This window comes from Sclerotinia sclerotiorum, genomic scaffold, assembly GCF_000146945.2.
Source record: "Sclerotinia sclerotiorum 1980 UF-70 scaffold_9 genomic scaffold, whole genome shotgun sequence".
In the NCBI taxonomy this organism is placed as follows: Eukaryota; Fungi; Ascomycota; class Leotiomycetes; order Helotiales; family Sclerotiniaceae; genus Sclerotinia; species Sclerotinia sclerotiorum.
The window spans coordinates 924,667-949,128 of record NW_001820827.1 but is presented as its reverse complement, the minus strand read 5'-3'; the positions used below and the strand labels follow the sequence as shown (position 1 = coordinate 949,128).

Below are 24,462 nucleotides of genomic sequence, written 5' to 3'. Positions count from 1 at the left end.
TGGCAGTGGATGAGGCGGAAAAAGTTTATTTTTCTTGAGTGCGTGCTGGAAATTCTATGTACGGAGGAAGTTCTTACGGAGAGTTTTGGATTGGAATTTAGTGTCGTTGGATGGATGCGCTGGTGACGTTGGTGGCGATGAGAATTAATAGGTTGAGTTTTAACTTGTGGGTTAAATTACAAATGTGATTGTCACTTGAATGTATTTACCCTTCCTTACCCGATCAATGGTATTTGAATGCCAACATAAGACCGAGAAGAGAAGTTAATTTCTATTTTCTATTGTATATGGTACCGCTGTGCTAGTTAGCTAGCTATAATAGTAAGGAGACTGTAATGGTGATGGTGAAATGAAATGAAATGAAATGAAAACTTAAGCTTGGCTTGGCTTTTCTGGAATCCTCAATCCTAGGATTCTAGGACTAGGAGGGATTGTACTTTGGAGTCTTGATGCTGTACGTACAGGAGTAAGTACAGTACTCGTATGTACTCGTAAGCTTGGGGTTGGCATGTTTTGTGTTGGGGGGTTCGGTGGGGGGGGGGATTTTCTGTGTATGTGTGGTGGATGTGAGAGTTAGGGTTTGAACTTTGAAGATAGGGATACTGAGAATTTGGGTATTTTCCGTTTTGTTTTTGTGGAGTAAGTTACTGTAGGGTGGGATGTGGAATGTTTAGGGGGGGAGAAGTTGATTGTTCTTTTGTTAATGGTGGGGGATGGTGGGAAGTTGGAAGGGAATCATTGATTTTTTATATTGCTGTAACTTTTTTTTTTTGGAGTCTGAAAGTTTGAAAGCTCGGAATAGCTTCTAGTAGGGAGGTCCTGTTGCTGTTGCTGTTGCTGTTGCTGCTGTTGATCTAGTTAGGGTTAGAGGGGAGTGGAGGGGGGGGGAGAGAGGTATTGATATTCATACATTTCTTAGTATCTCAAGTTTGGATTTGAAGGGAAAATGTCCAGATATCAACGGTCACTCTTATAGCTACTTATTTTTTTATCCGTCGCATATATACACTCAAACTCTCACTGAGAGTTTAATTTCAAGAGCTTGAAATATAGGTATGGTTTTGCTGATGCTAGGAAAGTATTGATATCTGTGGCGTGTGTATATTCTTAGCGCCTCTTCTTTTCTTTCAAATTTTTGACTACTGTTCTTATTGCTATTCTAGTTTTTATTTCTATTCCCATTCTCCATGTACTACCTTTCCAGCTTTTCTCCTTTACTTCCATGCGTATAACAGCCACAAATTTAAAGACCCTCTCATACTTCAATATTTCTCCTTAATTCCCAAGAAATGCACCATAAATCGACCAATATATGCGGCTCACAAGCTTAAACAAAAGTACATAATCTATTCAATAATAATCTTTAATTCCACTATAAGAATATCCAGTACCTATACATCGTGCTTAAACAAAAGCATCATATATAGCCGTTTTCAAAGCCTGAGAGATCTCTATAAAAAATAAAATTATCAGACCAGTACAAGAATTTGAGATTTTTTGGTATCTTAATTCATCTGTTATTCAAATTTCAGAGATATTCGCTCGCTTGGCTTTGGTGATTGCTAAGATATATATGCAGCTTGTACTTGCTACACTGGACTCATAGAGATAAGATAATGTCTCCGCTCTTAATGTTGGATGTCGGGATTTAGGGTAGATTTTCGTTCTAAGATAGGCTGGGAGGATATGAAGGTCGTTAGGGTAGAATGGGGAGTCCATTCCCCAGAGAAATCTATAATTTCTGTCAGATGCAAAAGTCTGCTTAGGGATTATGATCTGTCTTTATGGTCCTTCTTTTGCACGGCAGAAATTCAATCGCTGTCATTAGATATGTTTCACCCTCGGAGTAGTAAGAGTGTGATGGTATATGTCTCTACGCCAAGTAGAGGGACTGAATGACGTCAAGGATGTAAAATATAGATTCTTTTAATTACTACTGCTGGATATGAGATAACCCGTGGTTGATATGGAGATGGTTTTTGAAGATTCATGCATAGGGCTTCTGGCTTCGAGCACGATCTTGCTCATGTCCCAAGGAGTCATGTCCTCTACCTTTGAATCAGGAATTTTACTGTCAAATATGCGCTTTATACACTTCCCGGTGGCTTTAAGAGGTACAGAGTCAAGGAATGGTGTAGGATTGATCCATACTGCACTTGCAGAGGGAATGGAATGACCTTCAAGTGGGAGGCTACTAAGATGTGAGTTTTTAAGATTTTGCACATCACTATAAAATCCCCGCCATGTTTCCACAGGTGCTGAGGAAGTTTATACTTGATTATTTGGACCGAAAATGGTAGATCTGAAAGATGGGTACGAACAGACTGAAAACAACTGATTTTATGCACATGATTTGGTGATATTTTGATACCGGCGACCACTTTTCTCATCGTCAATGACAAATGTGTCATTGATGAATGACAAATTTCGGTTCATTACCTTATATTGACTCTAGTCAGTGCTTGTACTGATGCTGTTGCCAAAAAAAGTGCTACGTGACTTTCCGAGTAGGTCAAAAGGATGTTGTGGCTTGAGCTGATTGAACAAATAACAAGGGACAGTTGAAAGGTCACAGAAAGGGGAGGAAAGCAGAACAAAAGGACATAAATATAGAACTGGTATATTTCTGAGCACAAGGATATACGCTCATGGCAGTGAAAATGTCTGAGGAAGGGAAGAAGAGAAGCAGTACTTTGCTATTTCCATCATGATGGAAATACTTTCAGGCATATCTAATCTTCTTGCGTAAGAAACTTCATCAGTCATTACTAAATTAACCTTTCGCAAATTTCTACGAATGGGATTTTTAGATTCGATATTCCTCCACCTGGATTCCTCTATAGATAAAATGGAAGGAAGCTCTAAGTTCTCTGTATAATTAAAACGATCACAAATATATCCGCGACATATAGGGGGGTCATTAGAGTTTCCGACCCAGCAATTCTGTACTTTTGAATAAATATCAACTTTGATACTGATAATATATTTTTGACAATCACTAGAGGTCAACGAATGGAGGTTACGAGACAACGATGCGATCAGATGAGGACAAGACTGAGCTTCTGGGCTGCTATTCATCATAAGCATCGAACCTCATTAATCGTGATGGTAAGAAAACCCATCCTTATTGTTATGAGGTATAAGTACATTCTTTCAGTGAGGGTTGGATAGATGTCAAATAACTTCGGATAGGTATTTATGGACAGCAAACGGGCAATGGAATGGATCGCTAAGGTTCATTTGGTTTAGCGCTGTATTCCCTATCGTCCCTTATCTTCCTATCGACTCCCAATTTGTGTCACTGGAAAAGACACTGTGAATTTACAAAAATGACCTTATCATTTGCTCATGCAGAAAAACATTTGTATTGCAAAGAATCTCATAGCTTTGAGATGGGTTAGCAAGACCATAGATAAGTTACATCCTGTTCTTCTTTCCTTGGACCTTGGAGAAAGAAAGCAACATTATCTATCATCAGGATTCGCTCCGGCACGATTGAAAGGCAACAATTCCTTCTAATCTTTTTTTCGCTTTATTTCATGACATTGTACAATTCACGTCGATAAGTATTTCTTCTCAAATGCAATTACTTTCATTGTGAAAGGTAATATGGAAAGCCATTACAGTATTAAGTGTGAAGAGTTAATTTTAGACATCAAGCCGCCATCCTCATTATTCTCATTTCCATTTCCATTTCCATTTCCATTTCCGTTTCCGTTTCCGTTTCCATCTCCATCTCCGTTTCCTTTCCATTCTCATTTCCAACCTCAACATTCCATCATTATTATAGCCCTTCATATCCTTATCATGATTGACATTCGTTCGGTGCCTAGAAGGCAAAGATAGCGGCAAGACCGAGGACAAGAACACTTCCTAGACCGGCTTTAACTTGAGCTCCAGCACCGGTATAGGGAGTGATAGAGGAGGTCGGTGTGGAAGGTGCAGTAGCGTTGGAGCCAGTGCTACCAGTTGGGGCAGCTACGCCAGAAGTAATTGGAGTGAGGGTGACGACAGCAGTTGTTGCTGGAGTAGAGGCAACGGAAGATACTGGAGTCGAAGCAGCGGAAGATACTGCAGTCGAAGCAGCGGAAGATACTACAGGCGAAGACTCGGTGGCAGATGAATAGGAAGCAACAGCGCTGGATGATGGAATAATTGATGCAGAGCTGCTGGGAGCGACATAGGAAGACGATGGAACAGAGCTAGCGGATGTTTGTTCACTGGCCGACGAGGCAGGAAGAGAAGCACATGCTGAGGTAGCAGCAGATTGAACGGCTAAAAAAGGTCAGTGGGATCAATTCGAAGGCTCAATTATAGTACTTACTTAGAGCGACTGTAATACCACAGGCGTCGATAACGCAGGTTGTAGCAGCATTTTGAATCTTCGAGACGTTGTCAGGTATGCATTGGCAAGCAGTATCAGAGGCTCCACAAGTGGTGGCCTTTTTTACTGCATCAGCGATGCAAGATTGAGCGCAAGTTGGAATTCCAGCATATTGAGCACTAGCCAAGCTGGCAATGGCCAAGAGTCCGGCAATGGTGAATTGCATTTTGAAGAGTATTTTGAGTGTATGAATTGCCTTTAAAAACGAATGATTGGCAACAAAGAATGATTGTTGATAAGTGAGCGAGTGCGTTTAATGTTAAGAGATGGAGAGGTAAGTCACTCAGAGTTGCAGACTGCCAAACTTATATACATGTGAGTAAGGCTAATACGAAGTTCAATTTAGGGGATATTCCATGGATGTCTAACTATTCCACCATTCGGTAATAACAATCAGCCAAGAGACAAAACAAGCGTTCGTTTCCCATCTTGTAACAATACCCGTCAAGGGTTTCAATGAGCAACAAACAGGGTCTCGAGTCAGCTTGGAGAAACCCGGAATGTTGCGCGGGAGAACGCTATTCAGTAAGCTTTCGAAGAGCAAGTATATGTTATGTGGCAATGGGGACTTTCCAAAATGGCCACTAATGAGGTAGCAAATGTTTTGTGGTTGGAGCAACGCATCTCAGTGATTAGAGTACACGTATGATTATTTGTCGGACATCGGATTACCCTCTTGTTGTGACGCAGGAACACCACGATTAGGATCTGCTGCCGAAGTAGCCCTCCAATGGGGGGTAACATTCAAACTCTTACAACAGTGGCCAATACTTTAAGCTCGTATTGCTCGCCATTATAAAACCCAGAGGCGGGATTAATCCATTAATTTTGACTTGATTGGGGGCAAAGTCTGGGGATTCTGGGGTAGGACAAGGATGATTTATGCAAACTTTGGGGTATGTAACCAGACCAGTCCAAACTCAACTAATTCGGTAATCTCCTCCGATACCGAGGAACAAACTCTCTTCTTTTACATCTGATCTGATTTTATTATTTACTACCTGGGCTTTGAACTTTTGCGCTTTGTTTCTAGAAAGTTTCTAGCTCAAGCTTGTCCTCAGAAACGCTGTCGATGCATTTGACAGAAAAAGTATTTTCCGAACTGCATGCACTGATCTCGATACCAAAAGATTTAATTCTAATCTTACCCCTCGAGGCAAGGCATTTGCAGGATTGAAGCTGATGAAAATTGAAAACAAGCCTTCCGTACTCCGTATTTATTGACAAATCAAATTGGAGTAAAGCTTCACCACCACCAACAATTAGTCGGCCCTCCTAAGTCTGTGCAAGTGTACGCTTTTGGAACATCCAACACGAAAATCTTGTGCTGGGATCCTAGCATTTTTGTTGATTCGCATACACGAATCTGATTTACATTATTACCCAAAATTCAGACCTGAAATTATCCCAGTGCCTACGAATGAATTCGAGGAATTCTTATCGAATCAATGAGGTGTCATAAGACCTTTTGCTTTCTATTATATAATTGCAGCCGAGATCTGCGATCGTTGGTGGCCACTGTGGTAATTACGAACCATGAAATTGGACTCTTTAATGTCAGTTTGTGTGATTCTTGGGAAGATGTTAATTTTGGATAAAACGAGCATATGAGTTTCGTCGAATTACGATTGCGCACACTGAGTTAAGTTTCTTCTACTTGGTATAGTGATAGAGCATAGTGGCTGTGTTAGCTGGCCAAAATAGTTCAAGACTTGCGGGGAAGCCGAAGTTCACGACGAAGATGATGAGATTGAATTACTTTCACGTGTTACTCAATAGGATTTTGACTTCTTCTGTGCGAATCGAATGTTCCACAAAGATTTTCATATTGACTTTTTTTTAAATGAGTGAAAAGTTACTTCATTTTAAGTTAGTTACACAGACAATTCAACCATTTGAACAAACCATCAGACGTTTCACCATCGGCACGGCTCAAACCTCGGTCACTTCATTGCCTTGAAATTTCAAGAAGCTCGAGCTCCCGATATCTTACTTTTATTACTTGAGCCAATCGTCATTCTCCTAGTCCCATGTGTTCGATATTCGCCTCCCCGCCAGTTTCTTGAGGAGACAAATCGAGGACATATCATTTCCAAACAAACCAGTCTCCGTAACTCCTGGTGTTGAAACAATGAATGGAAAATTACATTGTGATATAGTATCGCAAAACAAATTCGTGGCATATTTTGTATTTCATTAGTGACGGTTTACTTGACACTGAGTCGAAGTACAATTCACAGACAATGTTGTTTCGGCAGGATTTGATTCCAACCCAATTAGCCAGTTTATTTTTCTACACTGACCCGTAGAATGTTCCTGTCAAACATTTCTTCGTGAATGGAAGGGCCACGACAAGATAACATCAGTACAATGGAAGGTTTTAGATTCTGTTAGAGTAACCAGGAAGTTTACTGAATTGCTCTGTTTCGTTCTTATAAATCAGCGGTAAATAAATTTATTTGATGATATCGCCATGTTAATACTATTCTCCTTGTTCCTGTTAGTATTACATATCACCTGTCATCGTTCTATCTATATTTATATTCTAGATAATGCTATATATACTTTACTGTATACAATAAAACCCAACACCATCTACTTGAAGGATTTATCCTTTTGTGATAATCCCATCTACATTATTGTTCTAATACCAACAGCAAAGTCTCCGTTCCAGTTTTCAATGCATGTCTGTGGTAATATCTATGCTCGAGTGGTATTATCTCTTTGGCAGTATTTGGCTCATCTCAATCTCCTGCATTTCAAAAATTGAGGTAGCTTGAAATGCATGGATCGAAATTGGAAGGGTTTTCTTCTAGGCCGGCTGAGGTTATTGTATCGTATGTTTGTTGTGATGTCATCACGATACATTATTATACTGGAAGTATTTCTACAAATATTAACAATTTATTTTCAATAAAATTATAGAAAGTTATTATACATATAATCATATCTATTAATAGGGTTTTAAGTATATCCCTAGAACATACATTCATCTATTATCGTCAAGGTCCTCTCTCATTTTCGAATACGAATTCAGGCAGACTTGAAGTAATTACCGGCTTCGTAGCAATTGAAATCGGTGTAAATATTTAGATGCTCTCAATAAATTCCATGATATTTTCGAACAACGTGTGGGGTAAAAATTACTACGTCTGAGTATAGATATTTCATGTGATAGTTTTATATATTAGAATTGATGTGTTACATTAGGATTTATAGACCGGATTCTATATCGTGTGAACGGAGTTAGTCTTTTTAAGGGGGGTTTAGCGACATCATTGTATGTTATTGATCTGTCTGTAATCTACGGAGTATGGTATTCCGATTGCGTTCCGGAGATAAATCGTGAACGAAAGGTAAATCCGAAGCTAATCATACGTCATTCAACTTTCTCTATGGTATATATCTTCAACGAATACTCCCCACGAACAAATATAGCATATAAATGTATCAATTCCTTCCAAGAATTAGGTCAAACATCCAAAAACAATAAAAATGCTACCACTCATCACCCTCGAGGAGCACTATCTATCCTCTGCAGTTCTTGCCGCTCAACAAGCAAGCGGTGCTCCGGACCCATTTGCGAGCTTTCCAGCTCAATTAACCAGGAAATTAAAATCGCTTGATGATGAACGCATCAAGGATATGGATGATGGGAATATTTCACTACAGATCCTTTCCCATGGTCCTATGGATCATGCTCCTTCAAAACTTTGCCAACAAATCAACGATGAACTCGCGGCAGCTATATCCAAAAACCCCACCCGATTAAAAGGCTTTGCAACTCTTCCCATGGGATTTCCCATAGAAGCAGCTCAAGAATTAGATCGTTGTATAAATAAACTCGGTTTCGTGGGAGCATTAATTGACAACCATCTTGACGGGAAATTTTACGACGATGAAAAATTCTGGTGTGTATTCGAGAAAGCTAGTGCTTTAGATATACCCATATATATCCATCCGAATTTCACGTCCGAAAAAGAAATGGGTAAATATCGTGGGAATTATCCAGAGGATATCGCAACCGCGCTTAGTAATTGGGGATTAGGCTGGCATTTTGATACTGGGCTTCATTTTCTGCGTCTTTATGCTGCGGGGTTATTTGATCGTTTTCCGGATGTTAAAATTGTGTTGGGACATATGGGGGAATTGCTCCCGTTTAATCTTGAGAGGATATTTAAGGTAGCGGGGAGATGGGGAAGGAATAAGAGTTTGGAAAGCGTCTGGGAGGAGAATTTGTGGATTACTACTAGTGGTATGTTTTCGTTGGCGCCGTTGGTGTGTTTGGTGCAGTCGAAGGGGAGGGATAAGATTTTGTTTAGTGTTGATTATCCGTTCTCTGGGAATGAGATGGGAAGGGAGTTTGTGGAGAAGGTGGTACAGAGTGGATTGTTTGGGGATGAGAAGTCGAAGGAGATGAGAGGTTTTGCGTTTGAGAATGCGGAGAGGTTGTTAAAGGTTAGGATTGTGGATAGAGGTGGTGTTTGAGGATGAGAGATAGTGGCAGTGATGATTTATGGTGCGTATTATGATTCATCTGTGTATAATGTGATAAAGATGGACTTCTCGGCTCTATTTCTCGTTGAAAAATTACAGATTCAGCAATTACTCCTTCAAAGCTACTCCATTCTCATGTATCCGGTTAGGAAATTGCATATTTAGCAACTATACACGGATAACCTTATAAAATTCGATTGCCTTGATGCATTTTGCCTTAATTTGCAAATTGAGGGTTCAATGACCAAATGTTCTGTGAAAAGGGAATGAGGTCGTTGGTGCTCTTTCCAAGTTGTGTTTGAGCTCCTTCCCTTTGGGAATTTGGCTTTACGCACACACCGATCTACACAGCCAGGAAAATCTTCTTCCATATTTCATCCTCTTCCATATTTCATCCACATCTTCTAAAATTTTCCAATCTTCAAATCATCCAATGTTCTTTAAACCACGAACAACATGTGCTTCTCATTGTCAACCAAATCCTCACTTGGCGATTTGGATCTTCATCAAAATAATCATTGCGTCAATTTTCCATAATATTCACTTAGTCTTCAGCTTAGAATCCCCTATCACTTATCGAACCACAAAGTCTTGGGTAACTTATAATTTACAACTTCTCAGCCTGTGATCTACAATTCCTTTTATCTTTTATCCTCCAGCAAACTGGTTAATCTACAATCATCGAAATAGAAGTGGTAGATGGGAACGCCCCTTCTGATAGGATTTTCATAATCTTACATGCGAGATCGAGTCTACAATCCTAATTGCTGCTATCTCTCTTGCCCACTGCCATTTTCCCGAAATCTATACTTCGATCAAGCTCAAGATTTACCTCATCTTTAAAATCAAATACCCCTCACACCTTTTCCCATCTTTATTCACTTCTTTTAGCTTAAGAACGGAAGAGTCTTTCTTATCTACTACTTTCCCACTTCCACACTCTTTCAAGTTTTTCAACAACAACAAGCTCCATCTACAATATTACCGCCGATCTACCTCGACTTCTCTCGCTTCTTTTATTGCTTTTATCTTTTGCCTTCAAACCTATCTTCTTCTATTATTTACTTCCTTTAACTTATCGTTAACTTTGCTAGTATTCAATTATGGCTCCAAGAGGTCCTCGTAAGCAACACCAACGTGGTGAGGAGGTCCATGTTGTTGGTGACGCCAACAATCATGCATTCAAAGCTCAAGCGGTCAACAGCAGAAAGAGACCAATCAAGCCTCAACCTTCAGCTGATAAAGATACAATTGCAATTGATTCTGATGATGAGCCACGCAAAAAAGCTCGTCCAGGTATGCGGAAGTCTCCAAGTTCCCACTTCTTAGGGGAGATAATGCAGACAAAAAAAAAAGGCTGCAGTTTTGGATAACTAACTCCTAAATAGATCCTCGTTCATCAGCAGCGAAGCTCCGTGCGCCTAAGCAAGACGAAAGACCAACCGAGTCCAGTGAGGAAGAAGTCGGCAGCTCCCCAGAAGTCATTGCACGCCCAAACTTACCTCCAACAAAACTTTTGCAGCCATTCGCAGATAAAGATGCTGATGTATATATCGTACTAATTAATAAGAGCCCCGACCATTCATACAGGATGCACTCAAATATATTGAGGCGTGCCTCATCTTGGTTTGCTTGGGAACTACATGAGGAGTTCAGCGATGAATTGCGTCCAAAAGTAGTAGCTACGATCACTAAAGAGACTGGAATCGAATATAGATTTGAAATCATATTTGATGCTAAACTCAAGCACCATGTGTTGAAACGCAAGGTAAAAGGTTTTCTTTTCCCTGCTAAAAATCATGCACTATGGTTTGAAATCGGAAAAATCAGACTAATTCTACAGGGACTCACAATGTACAAGAACCCGCCCCAGGCGATCGCCAGTAGAGCTATCTGCACATTTGACGCAAACAGACATCCACTTCCTACCAATAGTACATGCCACACTCGTGATTCGTCGTTATTTTTGCCACAATATGATGGCTCATTTGACGATGTCGGAATGGGGAATATGGCTGGTGGCCCTGAAGCAGCTGTTCATCTTGATACCCGAAGTTCCATTTCATTCCTTGGTACTCTTCAGCCATCTTTTCAACCATCTCTTCAGAACCAAGCCAACGCACATCAAGAGAAAGGAGATAGCATTAAGCTAGGGGAAGGTACAGCCACTCAGTTGGGCGGTGTCGATCCTACTCCCCAAACACAAAAGGTTATGGGGGAGCAGGTTGTTACACCACCTTCAAGCCCCACCAAAGTAGGAGCTGGAACTGAAACGGTCCATATGATTTCTGAAAACCCCCAAGTCCATCTAAGCTCTAAGATTTCTCCTGAAGGAGATACCATCGCGCCACTTGAGAATCCAATGAAAGCAGTGATTGAGCCCGAGAGAGGGATGTTCTCAGAAAACCTTTCAATTGCACGAAGCTCGACAGAAAGACAATTTGAGATAGAGATTGGAAATGCAAATGACAAGATTGATGAACAGTGTCAGCCAAAACTCCAGCCTAACCAGCTTCCATCAAGTCATCAAGTCCTTCCTGAAGAACAACTTCAGACTACTGTCTTTTCGGGAAACACAATAGGGGCGGAAATCAAGGTTGAGCAAAACCAGCAAGTAACGGACCCAATGTCAAAAGTACTTCCAAGCATTAGAACCTCGCCTGAAAACCAGATTGAGGTTTCCCTTGATGAAACTTTGATGGTAGAAGAGCCACAACAAGGCAACAATCAAACTATACAAGTTCCTGGTGCTCACGTTTCCCCTGCCAGACAAACTGAAGCTCCTGCCGATCCGAGTTTGACAATCGAAGGACCGAAGCAGGCACCAAGAATCTTTCCACAAATGTCTCTCGGTGCTCAAGAGTTGTCGGAAAGAGAGGCTGAGGCTCGTGTGAATGGCAAATCAATGGCTGAGGGAGAGCAACAACCCAAGCTTGATCAGATTATGAACGAATCGTCTTCTAAAAATCATTCTGCTCTTAAGACCGTACTCCCTACCACGGAGAAGCCAAACAATAATACGCAAAACCAGGGCCCACTAGTACAACAAGCTACAACACTACATTCGGATGTCCTCGAGGCATACCACTCCCTCTTCCTCTGCTACTACAATTGCCCTCCAACGATCTCTACGACGGATGTGTCAAATGCGACGAGACAGTCCAACCTATTGATCAAGCTCGCTACACTCTACGGCTCGTTGAAGATTGTTAGACCTCATATAATTGCCTCCCTCCTTTCTCAAGGCCGCAATCTATACTCAGCCATTCGTCAAGACCCTCCTCGTTTTCTGATTTTGGCAGACAAGCTACAATGCACCACCATCTTCAAGGAAGCCCTTGTCCACATAGTTGGACAATTACCTTCCTGGCCATGGCCCACACCACAAGATCGGATTGATGTTGCACTCAGCAGATGTATCAACAAGAAAACCCAGGAACTTCGAGACAAGAAACACAAAGTCGCTGGCGCTCTTTTCCGAAGCTGTCTCGTAAAGGATGGCGTGAGAGTTAGTATCAATAACTTGGACAAGAAGACCTTTGATTTGTGGGTTATGGTACAAATCTGGCACGATTGGTTCTCTCAACAGTTACATAGATGCGCTCATGCTCGAATTCACGAATATGCGAGCGTGGAGAAGAACATGTATAAGTTGCTGGCTCAAGGAGGCGATGCTTATCTCAAGATCGATGATGTTATGTCAATGGTTGAACAATTCAAAGCCGTATCCGAGTCCAGAGAGTGGGGACATTGGGAAAAGGACGAAGTTGAGTTGCAGCTGAATATCATGAAGGAATATGCTGCGAAGAAGGTAAAGGGTTTCATGGTAAATGAGTTGATGGGTGATAACAGCGGAGTTAATGGCGAACTCGCATATCTCACTTGCACCAAGGTCGATGATTATGAGTTGCCCTGGACTGAAAGCCAGATTATAGAAGACTAGAGCCAAAATTGAGAATGGAGCGAAGTATCGGAATGAGTGCGAGGGGTAGTGGGAATTCGGAGCTGTTCAACAGTGCAGAAGGTATTCAAAGACAGGAAATTACTTGTGCAAGTTGGTATTTTCCACCTATGAATATTCCGGCGCAAGTAAGCGCCGGCACATATTTTTTCTCTTATTTATCTTGCGAAGTATCATTATCATTTTATTTATTTCCTTTACTTGATGAGAGATGGATGGATGGTAGGTGGGTGGGATATTACTTACTTTTTAACAAACAACCAAATATCAGATATGGGCTGCTTTTACCAAAGCAGACGGGATACGCATACATGAAGAAATCAGGGAAAAATGAACATCCAGAGGGGATAGTTTAATAGGTTCAATTAATGAAAATTTCCTTTATAATGATGATATGCTGTTGTTCTTTGCTCTTAGCATAAATCATCATAAATATGACCTTTTGGACAGTGATGATACATGTTAATTTAAACCATCAATGGACTCCCCTGCTCCATATGCTCTAATCCAGTCCGTCGTCCAGCCTGTATAACGCCATCATACCAAACTTTTGTATAAACCCATCCATCCATTATAGTATTTCCGCACCGCCATATCATCATTTCAAGCTCCCTCCAAATAGATCGCGCTCCTCTTTTAGTCTCTGCTCACGTTCCATCTTCCTCTTTTTAATAACCTTCTCGTCTTCTTCGCCTCCTTCTTTTCCATCTGCTCCTTCTCGTTTCATCCTCTGTAGCCCGACTAAATCTGCTTTTTCGGGATTTCGACATTTCCTCAATTTCTTAACTAAGGCTTGGATCTCTTGTCTCTGTTCGGGAGTTTGTTCTTCCGGGATCGAGGATAGAATTTGAGCGAGGTCTTTGATTAGTGTGAGGAGTTTTTGGTGAGTTGATGTTGATGTCGCGGTGTTCGTATCTGGGTTGGAGGGATTGTAGGATTTAAGAGCGAGGTAGAATGTTGTTAAGGGGGCTGAAGCGAGGTAGAGAGATGCGAGCATTATTTGGGAGGGGGTGTAGTGGAAATAGGCATCGCATAGTAGAGCGCTATTTTTGAGATATCGGCGTGCGACTCCGTGGCTTTCTAATACTAGTTTTTGCATGTTGGCAGGTCGTTGCGGTTCCAGTTCGGGCGGGACGGGGATTTTGTGGGTGGAGATGGAGAGGAGTTCCATGATTGCTCCTTCAAGACCGCGGTAGGGGTGTCGGATGTCGAATTGGAAGCGGATTCCTTGGGTGAGGAGGAATTCTGAGGAGAGAATTTCTTCGGTGGTGGTTTTGCCGATGTCGCTGGCGAATCTGGTGATGCGGAAATAGTGATTTTCGGTTTTTGTAGAGAAGAAGAGGGCGGTTTTTAGAATAGTGGTGGGAGAATATGTCATTAGACTGTGGCTTATATAGAACCGACGGATGTATTGGATTGCGGTGGCCTGTAATTGAGAAGAACGTTAGAGATATGTGAACAAAGACAAGCTGCGATTTGCGAGACATCTACCGCGCCCTACTGGGAAAAGTAGCCTGTCTGATGAGATAAGGCCGGCATCAAGCAAGCCCTTCTAGCAGAATTGAAAGACTTTCAAGTGAGAACAACACACCTTAACTTCAATCGGCACACCCAAATGATCCCCCAATTGTAGCGTCTGCCTACAATAATAGTCCATCAACTTCAACTCCTCATCCACGGTCAAACAATCCACATCGCCCTCTGGCAAAGCAGTGCTATTCGACCTGCTATTCTCCGCTTCACTGTTATCATTTGAGGATGCAGCCCTGGCTTCTCGGGCGCGTCGAACGGCATCTCGAACTTGTATTGTGGCTAGGGCATTTGTGCTTTCGCGCAAGGAGCGGAGTGCGGAGGGTGTGTAGGACCAGTGTCGATATTGAGTAGAAGTGCGATAGCGGGCGTCTTCGGTGGACATGATGAAAGTTAGTGGAGGTGATAATGTTTCATGGTTAAATTGTGAGGTGATTGATAGTATGAGGTATTGGTGGGGTGAGGGAGCTTAGGGCCAGGGATATTCGGAAATACTTTATTCCGCCGATTGGCTCGTCATACGTCAACATCACCACAATGTTTTCAAAAATATATAAACTAAGTTTTAAACATGTACATATCAAATAGATTGTGGTAAGCGGAAAATGTATTGATAATTTGTAATGTCACTATCAGGAGCCTGATATAAAAGTGTCACGTCGTTTCCAATATACAGAATTACCAAAATATCAAATATCTATCAAACGGAAGCCCGAGCCGAGGCACCGAAATACATTCAAGAAATATCAAACGACGAAAAGCCCAAAGAAATCCATATTAATTTTCCATCAATTTATGATGATATAACTAAAGCAATTCATCAACATGTATCGCTCCATTCTTCAGCTTCAACGAGTTAGTCGTGTTGCTTCTCGTCGCACCTACAGTAATGTGCCTGAGATAAATCCCGTGTCTATTTTACCAACAAAAGATAATGGCCAAAACACAGTTTCCCGGGCGCCTGGTGTCAGAAACCAGGGGGACAAATCTACGGGTAAACATGAGGATAAATCTGGGCCAGGTCCATTCAATCGTTTGAACTTGACAAATGATGAATATCCTTCATACACACGCACCAAAGGTCAATTTCTTCAAGATACCACTCGTGGCTCACCGTCAGAGCTAGACAATGTATATCCTTCATACAAACGCGCAAATAAACAATTTATTCTTGATACCACTCATGGTCCACCTGTGCCTTTACGGAAGGATAACCGACCTCCAAATTTCATACGGCCTCTTCTCAGTCATGGACTCTCAGCGCAGGAAAAAGCAAATGAGGAGTCAATTAACTCTATGGCCGACCTTGGAGAAGAGATTATTCATCCAAAATTAGGAAAAGGTTATCGGGAGAATTCTCGCTTGCTTGACAATGGAGCATTCGTGCCAATCAATTTTGTTGATGGGCCTGATTCGATGTAGGTGCATCCGCCCATCTTTGTTCGTAATTTCAAGGGCTAATGGTTTAATAGTCCACGTCGGTGGCTTAGGTAAGAAAAAGGAGAACTTAATGGAGCTAAATGATTTTTAACCACTAAATTCATGATATTTTAGAGATAATTGTCGTTGTGCAAAATGCAGACGTCCTGATACTATGCAGCGAGAAGTAAACATATTCTCGGTAAATATCCCAATCATCAGTATGAGATAGTTTCTGACAGTTACAAGTCTGAGCTCGAGATACTCCCCAATTCTATAAATCGGGCCAAACATGAGGGTCTTGAAGTAACATGTATGCACTTAACCCTACATTCAACTTCAATGCTGACCTCGCACAGGGCTGGATAGCGTAGGTGACGATGCTAAGCCAGATCATGTTACTGTTTACCCATGGGATTGGCTCCACAAATATGAGGTTTACCGCGACGCAAGTAAATTTCAGCGAGTTAAACCTACGCTTTTAACTGCCAAGCGGGAATTAGTTGCTTCAGCGGAAGAAGGAAGTATAATACCTGATCCAGAGTAAGCCTGTGTCACTCATCATGTTCTGCAGTATTTTGACATATTTTACAGTAGCCATGAAGTTGTCCTTTGGGACTCGATTATCGGAAAACACCCACCTACAGTCAACTACGATGAAGTCATGGCTAGCGACACTGGTGTGGGGAAATGGACACGCATGATTGTGAGTTCCTTGATATTTTCTGTTTTCCAAATACCAATTACTCATTAGTAATTTTCTCAGCATAACTATGGTTTCTGTTTCGTAGATGGAGTTCCAGTCTGCCCTGAAAAGACTCAAGAGCTTCTCGAACGCATCGCTTTCATTCGCCCCACACACTACGGTAAAATCCAGGCACTTCAAATCCATTGGTTTTCATGATTAGCTGACCTCTCTAGGTGGTTTCTACGACTTCACATCTGATCTGACAATGAAAGACACAGCCTATACCAGCGAAGCCATTGGTCCCCACACCGACACAACCTATTTCACCGACCCCGCCGGTCTCCAAATGTTTCATCTCCTCTCTCACACCGAAGGCACCGGGGGCGAATCCCTCCTCGTCGACGGTTTCTGGGCCGCCCGCTCACTTCGCAATCGCTACAAAGATTCTCTGTCAAAAATAGCTGTCCCTTGGCATGCTAGTGGTAATGATGGCATTAATATTACTCCCAATAGGCCATATCCCGTTCTCACGATGAATACGAATCGTAGAGCGACGCAGATTCGATGGAATGAGGCGGATAGGGGAACTATTCATCCGGGGTACTCTCAGGAGTGGTACGAGGCGGCAAAAACGTTTAATGATAGGGTTAATGATCCGAGGTTACAGTATTGGTCGCAGCTCGTACCGGGACGAGCTTTAAGTGAGTTTTTAAGCATTCGTTTTTGGAATCTTTAGTGGCTGATTCTCGGGTAACAGTCTTTGATAACTGGAGAGTTCTTCATGGAAGATCAGAATTCACGGGTAAAAGACGTATTTGTGGTGGATACAGTAAGTTGGAATTATCCCTAATATCGTTCACTAAATGATCTGAGATACTGATACAACACAGTTAACCGTGATGACTACGTGTCGAGATACTTGAACACAAACTTCACCCGAGAACAAATCTTGGAGAAGATACTATGATTGGGGATATGATGGATATTTTCAATATCTCTTCACTAGGCAGCACAGTGAATATGACATGCGCTCAATAAATGACAGCGGTCTAGCTCCTCGATCTATAACTCTGCAGAAGTTTACAGTGACTTTTCTATTTGAAGCACAGGGTTTCAGTGATGGGGACTACTGGAAGCCCTGGCCGATCACGCACGTCGAGAAAAATATGCTCGAATCGAGAAGCATGATGCAAGTGCAGGCTTCTCTTTCACTACGTATACCTTTATCGAAAAGCTGCATGTTTTACTGTTTCATATGATCTTATAGCCCGTGTTTCTTTGGCCCCTATATCTCTCCTTCGAGAAAATAATCAAGCATTGTAATGGGAAGCACTGACCTTTTCGCCAATCAGTTTTTTTGACTTACAATCCTACTTTGTAATCAACACCAGCGCTCACTAATCATAGCATTTTATTTTGTGTAGATGGATAACGCTGTGTTGAGTTGCTAATTGTGACCTAGTTCTAATACCAAGACAATCCACTTTTCTCTTTAATAAGTGCTGCAATCAGTGATCTTTCAGTCATGCCTTGCTAAACTAATCCGCTCAATCATATCCCATCTCCTGTTTGTCCTAGATGCCGGCCTTTTATGCCTGCGACGCTGGAAGCCAGTGATTGCCTATAAAATGACATTGAAGGAAAATTGGGAACCAGGGCTTCGAAGCTGAAGCTTATGCTATGGCGAGTACTTTCGGAAAAAAAACCCAGATAACCATCTCTTTGCCAAATCTCAATTGAGACATGAAGAATGCCATAAGGCTCTCTTATTGGCAAGCGCATTTCTGTCCTTGCATTACTCTCCAAGTCCTCTTCTGCGATTTTCAGCAGCTTTGCCCAGTTCGCAAGATCCTTTGCCCTTTTGTTATGCATGAAAAACCTAGCTTGCAATTTCGCTACCGTGTCTGAAATGCGGGGATTTTTGTGGCCATTGTGATTGTTGGCTTTGATATGAAATAATGTGACTGTCCATTTGCTCCATTAGCTGTGCAAACATCGATTCAGACTCCGAACTCACGATTTGCTATTTATTCGAATTATAGCAATGTGAATTTTGCGCTTTGGATTGTTTTGGCAGTGGAGAGGTTGAGGTAGGATGATTGTTGTTTGTTGTTTGTCCCTAACACGACTCTCCCTAATCTTGTAGTATTAGTACAGGAGAAGAGAGATGGTTATTGACTAATACCTTAACAACAATCCTTATTATGAACGACCTTAAGCAACACCTTTGTGGTCTCGGGGGCACTGCTCGCAAGTCCCTGCACTCTCAAAACCCAGAAAGCCAGAAGGAGGATTTCAATCTGCAAAAGCACCCCCAAAGTGCCAAGCACGAGCGTCACGTTAGTGATTGTAGATTCCATTGCTTTTTATAGATAGATTTTGTTCAGATACTGGTAGACTGGTAATTAGGCAAACAGGGACGGGGAGCAAACTGTTCAAAAGAATGGCAGCTGGGAATGCGAATGGTAAAATAAAACAGAAGTCAAAAGAGAAAGAGAAAGAATAAAAAGAGTGATGCTTGTCAATTCTGATAATATTTGGTTAAATTATACCGTAGTATTGATAATGTTTTGCAAGTTTGATTTTTGAATAATTGTTTTGCTCTCTAGATGTTCCAAAGCTTTGGTGAAGTGATTTGCGTCGCATTTCCTAGGGGAGTACGAATAGAGCAAGAACTCTCAGCATCTAAGGTAGCATCAGTTGATCCTATCTGCTCTTTCCTTTCCATGCTCCTATTAGTATTTTTCTCTTTCCTTAGCCTTTCTGAAAAATAATCAGAAATGAGGAATCTAAACAATCGTGTCCCAACACGAGATACAACTAGAAAGACATTCATAGCTTTGTACGCCTATCAATTTAAAGCCTCCGAGGAGCTTTTCTGTATTATCTACTTGTTTCGAGGAACTATCTGTGATTCTTCATTCCATGTATTTGTTATACATCAGGTAACTTCAGCTCATTGCCAATTATGCATTTACATCATCTGTTAGTTCACTAATCCACAATTACCACCTCTGAAGTTCGAATAGAAGTCATCAAGTCGCCTCAAAGCAAGGTCATCGTACACACTTCAGTTCTATTCTAGTCTTACTACGAGGTAGGTCTCATTTTCCACCATTTCCCATAATCACCCGCCTGTGATCAGAATATAGAAGAGGGAGCATTAAGACTCTAATTTTATGTCGAAATTGAAATGTGGTAGGGAGTTTATGGAAGGTTGCGTGTGCTAGAATCAAAGGAGTACAAATTGAAAGACCTCAGAATTTGTATTATCGCTACAATGAGATAATTACACCAATTAGAATACCACAAAAGCCAAACCCTCGTCTTCAGTAGCTATTCTTTTCCATGCATGGTAGGCCACATCTTGCAACGAGAATGGACCCAATCTCGTCTGTCAAAGCATCAGCAGTCTATCTAAACAAGCGGGAAGACAGAGCAGAAACTCACAACCACAAAGCCGTCCAAGCACGAGACTCGCGTCATCGTCAAAAAGACTTTACACATGATATCAAAGATTGAATGTTCGATTAGATCACTTAGCTCCTCATTTGAGGGTTCCCAGCTAGCACGCAACGAGGACGTGTGATCAAGGCTAGCCACCCTATAGATGAATTAGTAGTTAGCGAGGGGGAAATGCTTAACAAATTATACCATATCCTCCACCTATGATTAGCTCTCATGAAGCCTTATTGATTGAGCTTTCAATGAGATTGTCCTGAAGCCAACCCCAGCCAAGGAGATATCGCCAAAACACTTTCTAATAAAAGTGAGAAGCTTCAGCCAAGGAGATATCGCCAAAAAACTTCCTAAAATAAGCGAAAAGCTTCAGAAAAAAACGAGACAAGGCCAAGGGGTATAGCATGAACAAATCACCTAAGTGAAAAGTTCGACAAGCATTCCCCCGAGAGCCAAGTTCGTGAAAATAATCTCGTCGAGTAACTGGACGAGAACAGTATAAATCCATCGAAATGCATCGAATATCCTGCTAGTCTTATCGAGCGCAGCTAGGATTGGGGTTGAAAAGATTCGATTTTTGCAAGTCGAAGTGGATAGAGAGGTCGAATCAACATTTTGTATAAACAATATGTTAGAAAAGTGATGTGATTCGAATGTCGAGTCAAAAAAGAATCTCTGCTTGTCATCTCGAGAGCAGCAGACGGCGCATTCTTTCCTGACTCGACGAAGGTAGGGTGTGGAGGATTGAAGATGTGAAGCGAGATGATGATTAAGTGAGTTTTAAAAGAGTTGAGGTTTGAGAGAGCTGTGTTGACTTCCACAACGCGCTGCACAGCTCTCATTTGAACTCTTTGATATAGTATAATATAACCTGTGACCTGAACCCTTCCTGGAATATGGTGGTGGAATCGGAGGAGTGGAATCGAAGTGGGAGTCGCTCGGCGACTTGGGTCTGGGATTATGTAATGTGATTAGCAAATGTTTCAAGTCAAAAGGGGGGAGGGGGTTGAACTGACCTCATCTGGAGAAATTTTTAACTAAAGTCAAGCGATCACAGCTCGTATGTCTCTAATCTGTAAACCGTTAAAGAGCAAATGTAAGACAAAAGGGGGGTTAAAATGACCAAAAAAAAAGCAAAAAAAAGCAAAAAAAAGAAAACAAAGGAAAAAAAGGGAAAAAAGGAAAGAAATAATGGCTCGCCGGCCTCCCCCAAATAATGACAAAGGAAAGAAATATATACAAGATGCGATTTTCGCTCTATTGGTGATTGTTTTGTGATGCCTTGAAGGATTTATATTCAGGGTACCAATCTGAAAATCTATTCCAACAAGGCCCTTATTTTAAATATTTTTTTGGAGATGGCTGATAAAAGCACATCTATTTTGATGAAAAAAAGAAAAGGAATACTAACCTGGTGTCCGGGGATTCCAGGAAGGGTCAGGTCACAGGTTAGTAGTTAATAGAAGATACGGTGCATTAATGTCCACCATGATTGATGCAACCGTATCTTCTATATTGGTCCCGAAGGACATAAAAGCCCAGAGCATATTCTTCTGCTTCGAGAATAGCATCAGAGAAGTCTACCTCCGGATCTAAAAATCCCTCGGAAAGACTCTCTCTGCACTTAGTGCAGCATGCATTCTCGTCGCAGGATTCGAATGTGCCCTGGGCGATTGGGGGGAGAAAAACTCCATCCCGTTTAGTAAACCATCCAGTAGCACTACCTTCTTGGTCTCTTTCCTCAACAAGAGGAAAGGTCTCGTGAGGGCAACGCTTCTGACCCAAGTATTTCTTGTGATAGTTTCTCATTTTCCCAGGGACCACATAAGTGATCACCTGTCCATGGATACTATCACTGCTTGGTCCTGCAAAGCTAACTCTTTTCGCAGGGCGAGAAGAGGAACTTTTGAAGCAGGACTTCAGCTGAGATACAGGGGCATTCTTCATCTGGACTTCAGTTGAAATAACTTCAGAAATTTCGGCATATACCGACGCATCTTCTGTCATTTCAACATCCGTCATGGTGATGTCGGATGAGATGGTGTTGTTTTGTTGCGCGCCAGCAACAGAAGAAGAAAAACAAATGACTTTCTTGATGGGTTGAAAGTAAGAAAGTCGATCCATTAATCTTCTTCTCTCCATGGGAGAAAGAGTGACCGGTCTAATGACAGGTCTTCTCTTGATCTCTGGAGAAGCAGAGGCTATCATGGTTGAACCGGCAAGCTGTTCAACTCGAGTCATCTTCTTGGTAGAAGATGAAAGCAACGAGTTGGGTTACCTGGGGCTCAGGTAGCGACTGAGTAATAGGTTGAGGAGCAACCTGGATGGCAACAGGTGTTTCCTCGAGAGGGAGAGGGTTGGAGATGAGGTAGACACAGGCAGCAACCACAAGGGTTGTGCCCATGACTTGTAAGAAAGAGATAAAAGACATTGTAGTGATTGATGTTAAAAACAAAAATCGGCACGCCGACTTAGAGAAGAGAGAAAAGAGTGAGGTGAGCGTGAGGTAGGAAGTTAGGTATCGATGAGTTGGTAGCTCAAAGATAAAAGAGGTAAGAGGTAAGAGTGAGGTAAAAGTGAGGTAAGAGTGAGGTAAAAGTGAGATAAGAGTGAGGTAAAAGTGAGGTGAGAGTGAGTTAAAAAGTTGGGTATCGATGAGTTGGTAGCTCAAAGATAAAAGCAGTAAGAAGTAAGAGTATGCAGTAAGATAAGTTTGAAAGTCAAAGTAATCAAAAGTGCATAAGCTTGTAGAGAGAAAGGAAGAAAAAAAAAGAAGAAACAAAAAGGAAGGAGAGGGCAGCGACTGGTTTATAGGAAATTCTGAATGGCAAACAAAGCTAAATTCGTTCAATTATTTAGTTAGGTGCTAATAAACACTGAAGTCATCTATGTATTTAAGGTTTTTCTTGACAATAGTGGCAGCAACGGCTCTCTTTGCTTTGGTCTCTTAGCAACTAAACCGACATCGGTAAGCTTAGATAAAGTTTCCTTATTTCTTCTAGGTGGATTCATGAACTACTTGGGCATCGAAGATCTTGTTAATTAGCTCTGATATGCCGGTACGATATTGAGAGGTTTACCTGCTTAGCCATCTCTTCCCACACACTTCACAATCGTTGAACTATGATACAGCCTTTCAACATAGAAACTGATCATGTGAATTATGATTCCATTTTTTCACATGCACATATATAAATTCAACATCAAACTCGTACATTTGGTAAATGAATTCTGATAATGCATGCTCACTATCATCATGAAAATGCCGATGTCAACAAAGCTATCATGGAAGCTATCATAGAAGCTAAGACTTAGCTCAACTATAAAAATAGGGCGAGCTAGAAGAATTATAGTACTATGACTATTGCTTAGCTGACCTTTCAAAATTTTGATATCGTCAAGATCAAGCACCATGTACTGAATTGATCTTCGAGGCCAGGTCTAGAATGAAGTTGTAGATAAGTGCAAGATAATTGCAAACTTAGTCTCACCCACTTCAAAAAACCGTACTGAATTTCAGGATAAAAGAACACTTTTCATACTCCGGACTCATATCATGCTGTGCTAAAATAACACCTCCAAAGTTGAAAGAATGACCTAATTACATATATATGCATATTACACCAGCAAACAAGTTCCCATGAAATTCAATTCACTCGTACCAACGATACTCAGTAGATAAATAAAACAAAATCATATGCCGAGCATAGTACGCACATTATAAATAAAGTTCAAGACCCTTATTTTAGCTCTCGAACTAGTCACGACAAGGGGCAATCTAGATTGATTGTTATCTTCACTAGCCTCCTAAGTACCGAACTAGTCGAAAGCTTAAATAGACAACATAGCCGATTGAACTAATTCACCAAAAAGACAATATGACGACAAGATCTTATAATTATGTAAACAATGATAGTCATACTGAGGGGTGATATGATGTGATGCAGGATTATTAAACTCCACCGTAGAGCTTAGCATTCGGCAATTCTCAATAATTCAATGAACCGCATCAAAATGTTGTCTCCTATCTGCAGCCCCTTATCCAAAAATTTGAAAAGCAATGCTGCATCTTTCTTTGTTTTTCCTTTGCAGTTCACTAATATGCCTGAGGCTGATGGTTACATGATCGATTCCTATCATCTACACGAGAAAAATTGATAACGGACGACATAATAGCCTGCCAGAAGCATCACTTCTCACACCTAATCAAGTACTCTGGCTTCTTTCTTCAACCCGACGAGATATATTAAACTTCTACCATGTAGTTCCCATTACAAGCACCCCTCCCATCTAACCCATACATATCCATCCTCAACCGCTCGGTCTTATAAGACTTGATGAAAGAATAAACAATACAGACTCATAAAATTCCATCACTTCCATACCCCCTAGTATCTCTATCATGAAAGATCCCAGCGCAATTTTTCTCGATTCTTCTCCTCTGACATCTTTCATGCTACCCCCTACACTTACAACCCCCTTAAAGTGACCCTCGAGTAGAACTCCCGAGTCAAAGAAAATAAC

At 41.4% G+C, this 24,462-nt stretch overlaps 8 protein-coding genes across 8 annotated transcripts; 3 read left to right on the top strand and 5 right to left on the bottom strand.

Annotated features, from left to right (window-relative positions):
• Positions 1 to 1,521: 1,521 nt before the first annotated feature.
• SS1G_07296 (predicted protein) lies at positions 1,522 to 2,350 on the bottom strand (the record flags this gene model as incomplete). Its single annotated transcript, XM_001591800.1, has 3 exons — positions 1,522 to 1,676; positions 1,935 to 2,191; positions 2,322 to 2,350. 3 exons carry the CDS (start codon positions 2,348 to 2,350, stop codon positions 1,522 to 1,524), a joined length of 441 nt encoding a protein of 146 aa, XP_001591850.1.
• A 1,479-nt stretch (positions 2,351 to 3,829) lies between these two features.
• On the bottom strand, positions 3,830 to 4,550 carry SS1G_07295 (hypothetical protein; the record flags this gene model as incomplete). The annotated part of the gene is made up of 2 exons (XM_001591799.1): positions 3,830 to 4,275; positions 4,325 to 4,550. The coding sequence occupies 2 exons, from the start codon at positions 4,548 to 4,550 to the stop codon at positions 3,830 to 3,832; spliced, it is 672 nt and encodes a 223-aa protein (XP_001591849.1).
• Positions 4,551 to 7,879: 3,329 nt separating this feature from the next.
• Positions 7,880 to 8,872, top strand: SS1G_07294 (hypothetical protein; the record flags this gene model as incomplete). Its single annotated transcript, XM_001591798.1, has 1 exon — positions 7,880 to 8,872. The coding sequence occupies one exon, from the start codon at positions 7,880 to 7,882 to the stop codon at positions 8,870 to 8,872; it is 993 nt and encodes a 330-aa protein (XP_001591848.1).
• Positions 8,873 to 9,984: 1,112 nt separating this feature from the next.
• Positions 9,985 to 12,824, top strand: SS1G_07293 (hypothetical protein; the record flags this gene model as incomplete). The annotated part of the gene is made up of 4 exons (XM_001591797.1): positions 9,985 to 10,177; positions 10,270 to 10,427; positions 10,472 to 10,507; positions 10,725 to 12,824. 4 exons carry the CDS (start codon positions 9,985 to 9,987, stop codon positions 12,822 to 12,824), a joined length of 2,487 nt encoding a protein of 828 aa, XP_001591847.1.
• A 616-nt stretch (positions 12,825 to 13,440) lies between these two features.
• On the bottom strand, positions 13,441 to 14,757 carry SS1G_07292 (hypothetical protein; the record flags this gene model as incomplete). The annotated part of the gene is made up of 2 exons (XM_001591796.1): positions 13,441 to 14,268; positions 14,434 to 14,757. 2 exons carry the CDS (start codon positions 14,755 to 14,757, stop codon positions 13,441 to 13,443), a joined length of 1,152 nt encoding a protein of 383 aa, XP_001591846.1.
• Positions 14,758 to 15,197: 440 nt separating this feature from the next.
• Positions 15,198 to 17,446, top strand: SS1G_07291 (hypothetical protein; the record flags this gene model as incomplete). The annotated part of the gene is made up of 7 exons (XM_001591795.1): positions 15,198 to 15,790; positions 16,161 to 16,334; positions 16,386 to 16,497; positions 16,558 to 16,657; positions 16,713 to 17,180; positions 17,237 to 17,308; positions 17,370 to 17,446. 7 exons carry the CDS (start codon positions 15,198 to 15,200, stop codon positions 17,444 to 17,446), a joined length of 1,596 nt encoding a protein of 531 aa, XP_001591845.1.
• Positions 17,447 to 18,030: 584 nt separating this feature from the next.
• SS1G_07290 (predicted protein) lies at positions 18,031 to 18,839 on the bottom strand (the record flags this gene model as incomplete). The annotated part of the gene is made up of 3 exons (XM_001591794.1): positions 18,031 to 18,358; positions 18,497 to 18,618; positions 18,705 to 18,839. 3 exons carry the CDS (start codon positions 18,837 to 18,839, stop codon positions 18,031 to 18,033), a joined length of 585 nt encoding a protein of 194 aa, XP_001591844.1.
• Positions 18,840 to 21,414: 2,575 nt separating this feature from the next.
• Positions 21,415 to 22,369, bottom strand: SS1G_07289 (predicted protein; the record flags this gene model as incomplete). The annotated part of the gene is made up of 2 exons (XM_001591793.1): positions 21,415 to 22,161; positions 22,217 to 22,369. The coding sequence occupies 2 exons, from the start codon at positions 22,367 to 22,369 to the stop codon at positions 21,415 to 21,417; spliced, it is 900 nt and encodes a 299-aa protein (XP_001591843.1).
• Between the last annotated feature and the right edge of the window lie 2,093 nt (positions 22,370 to 24,462).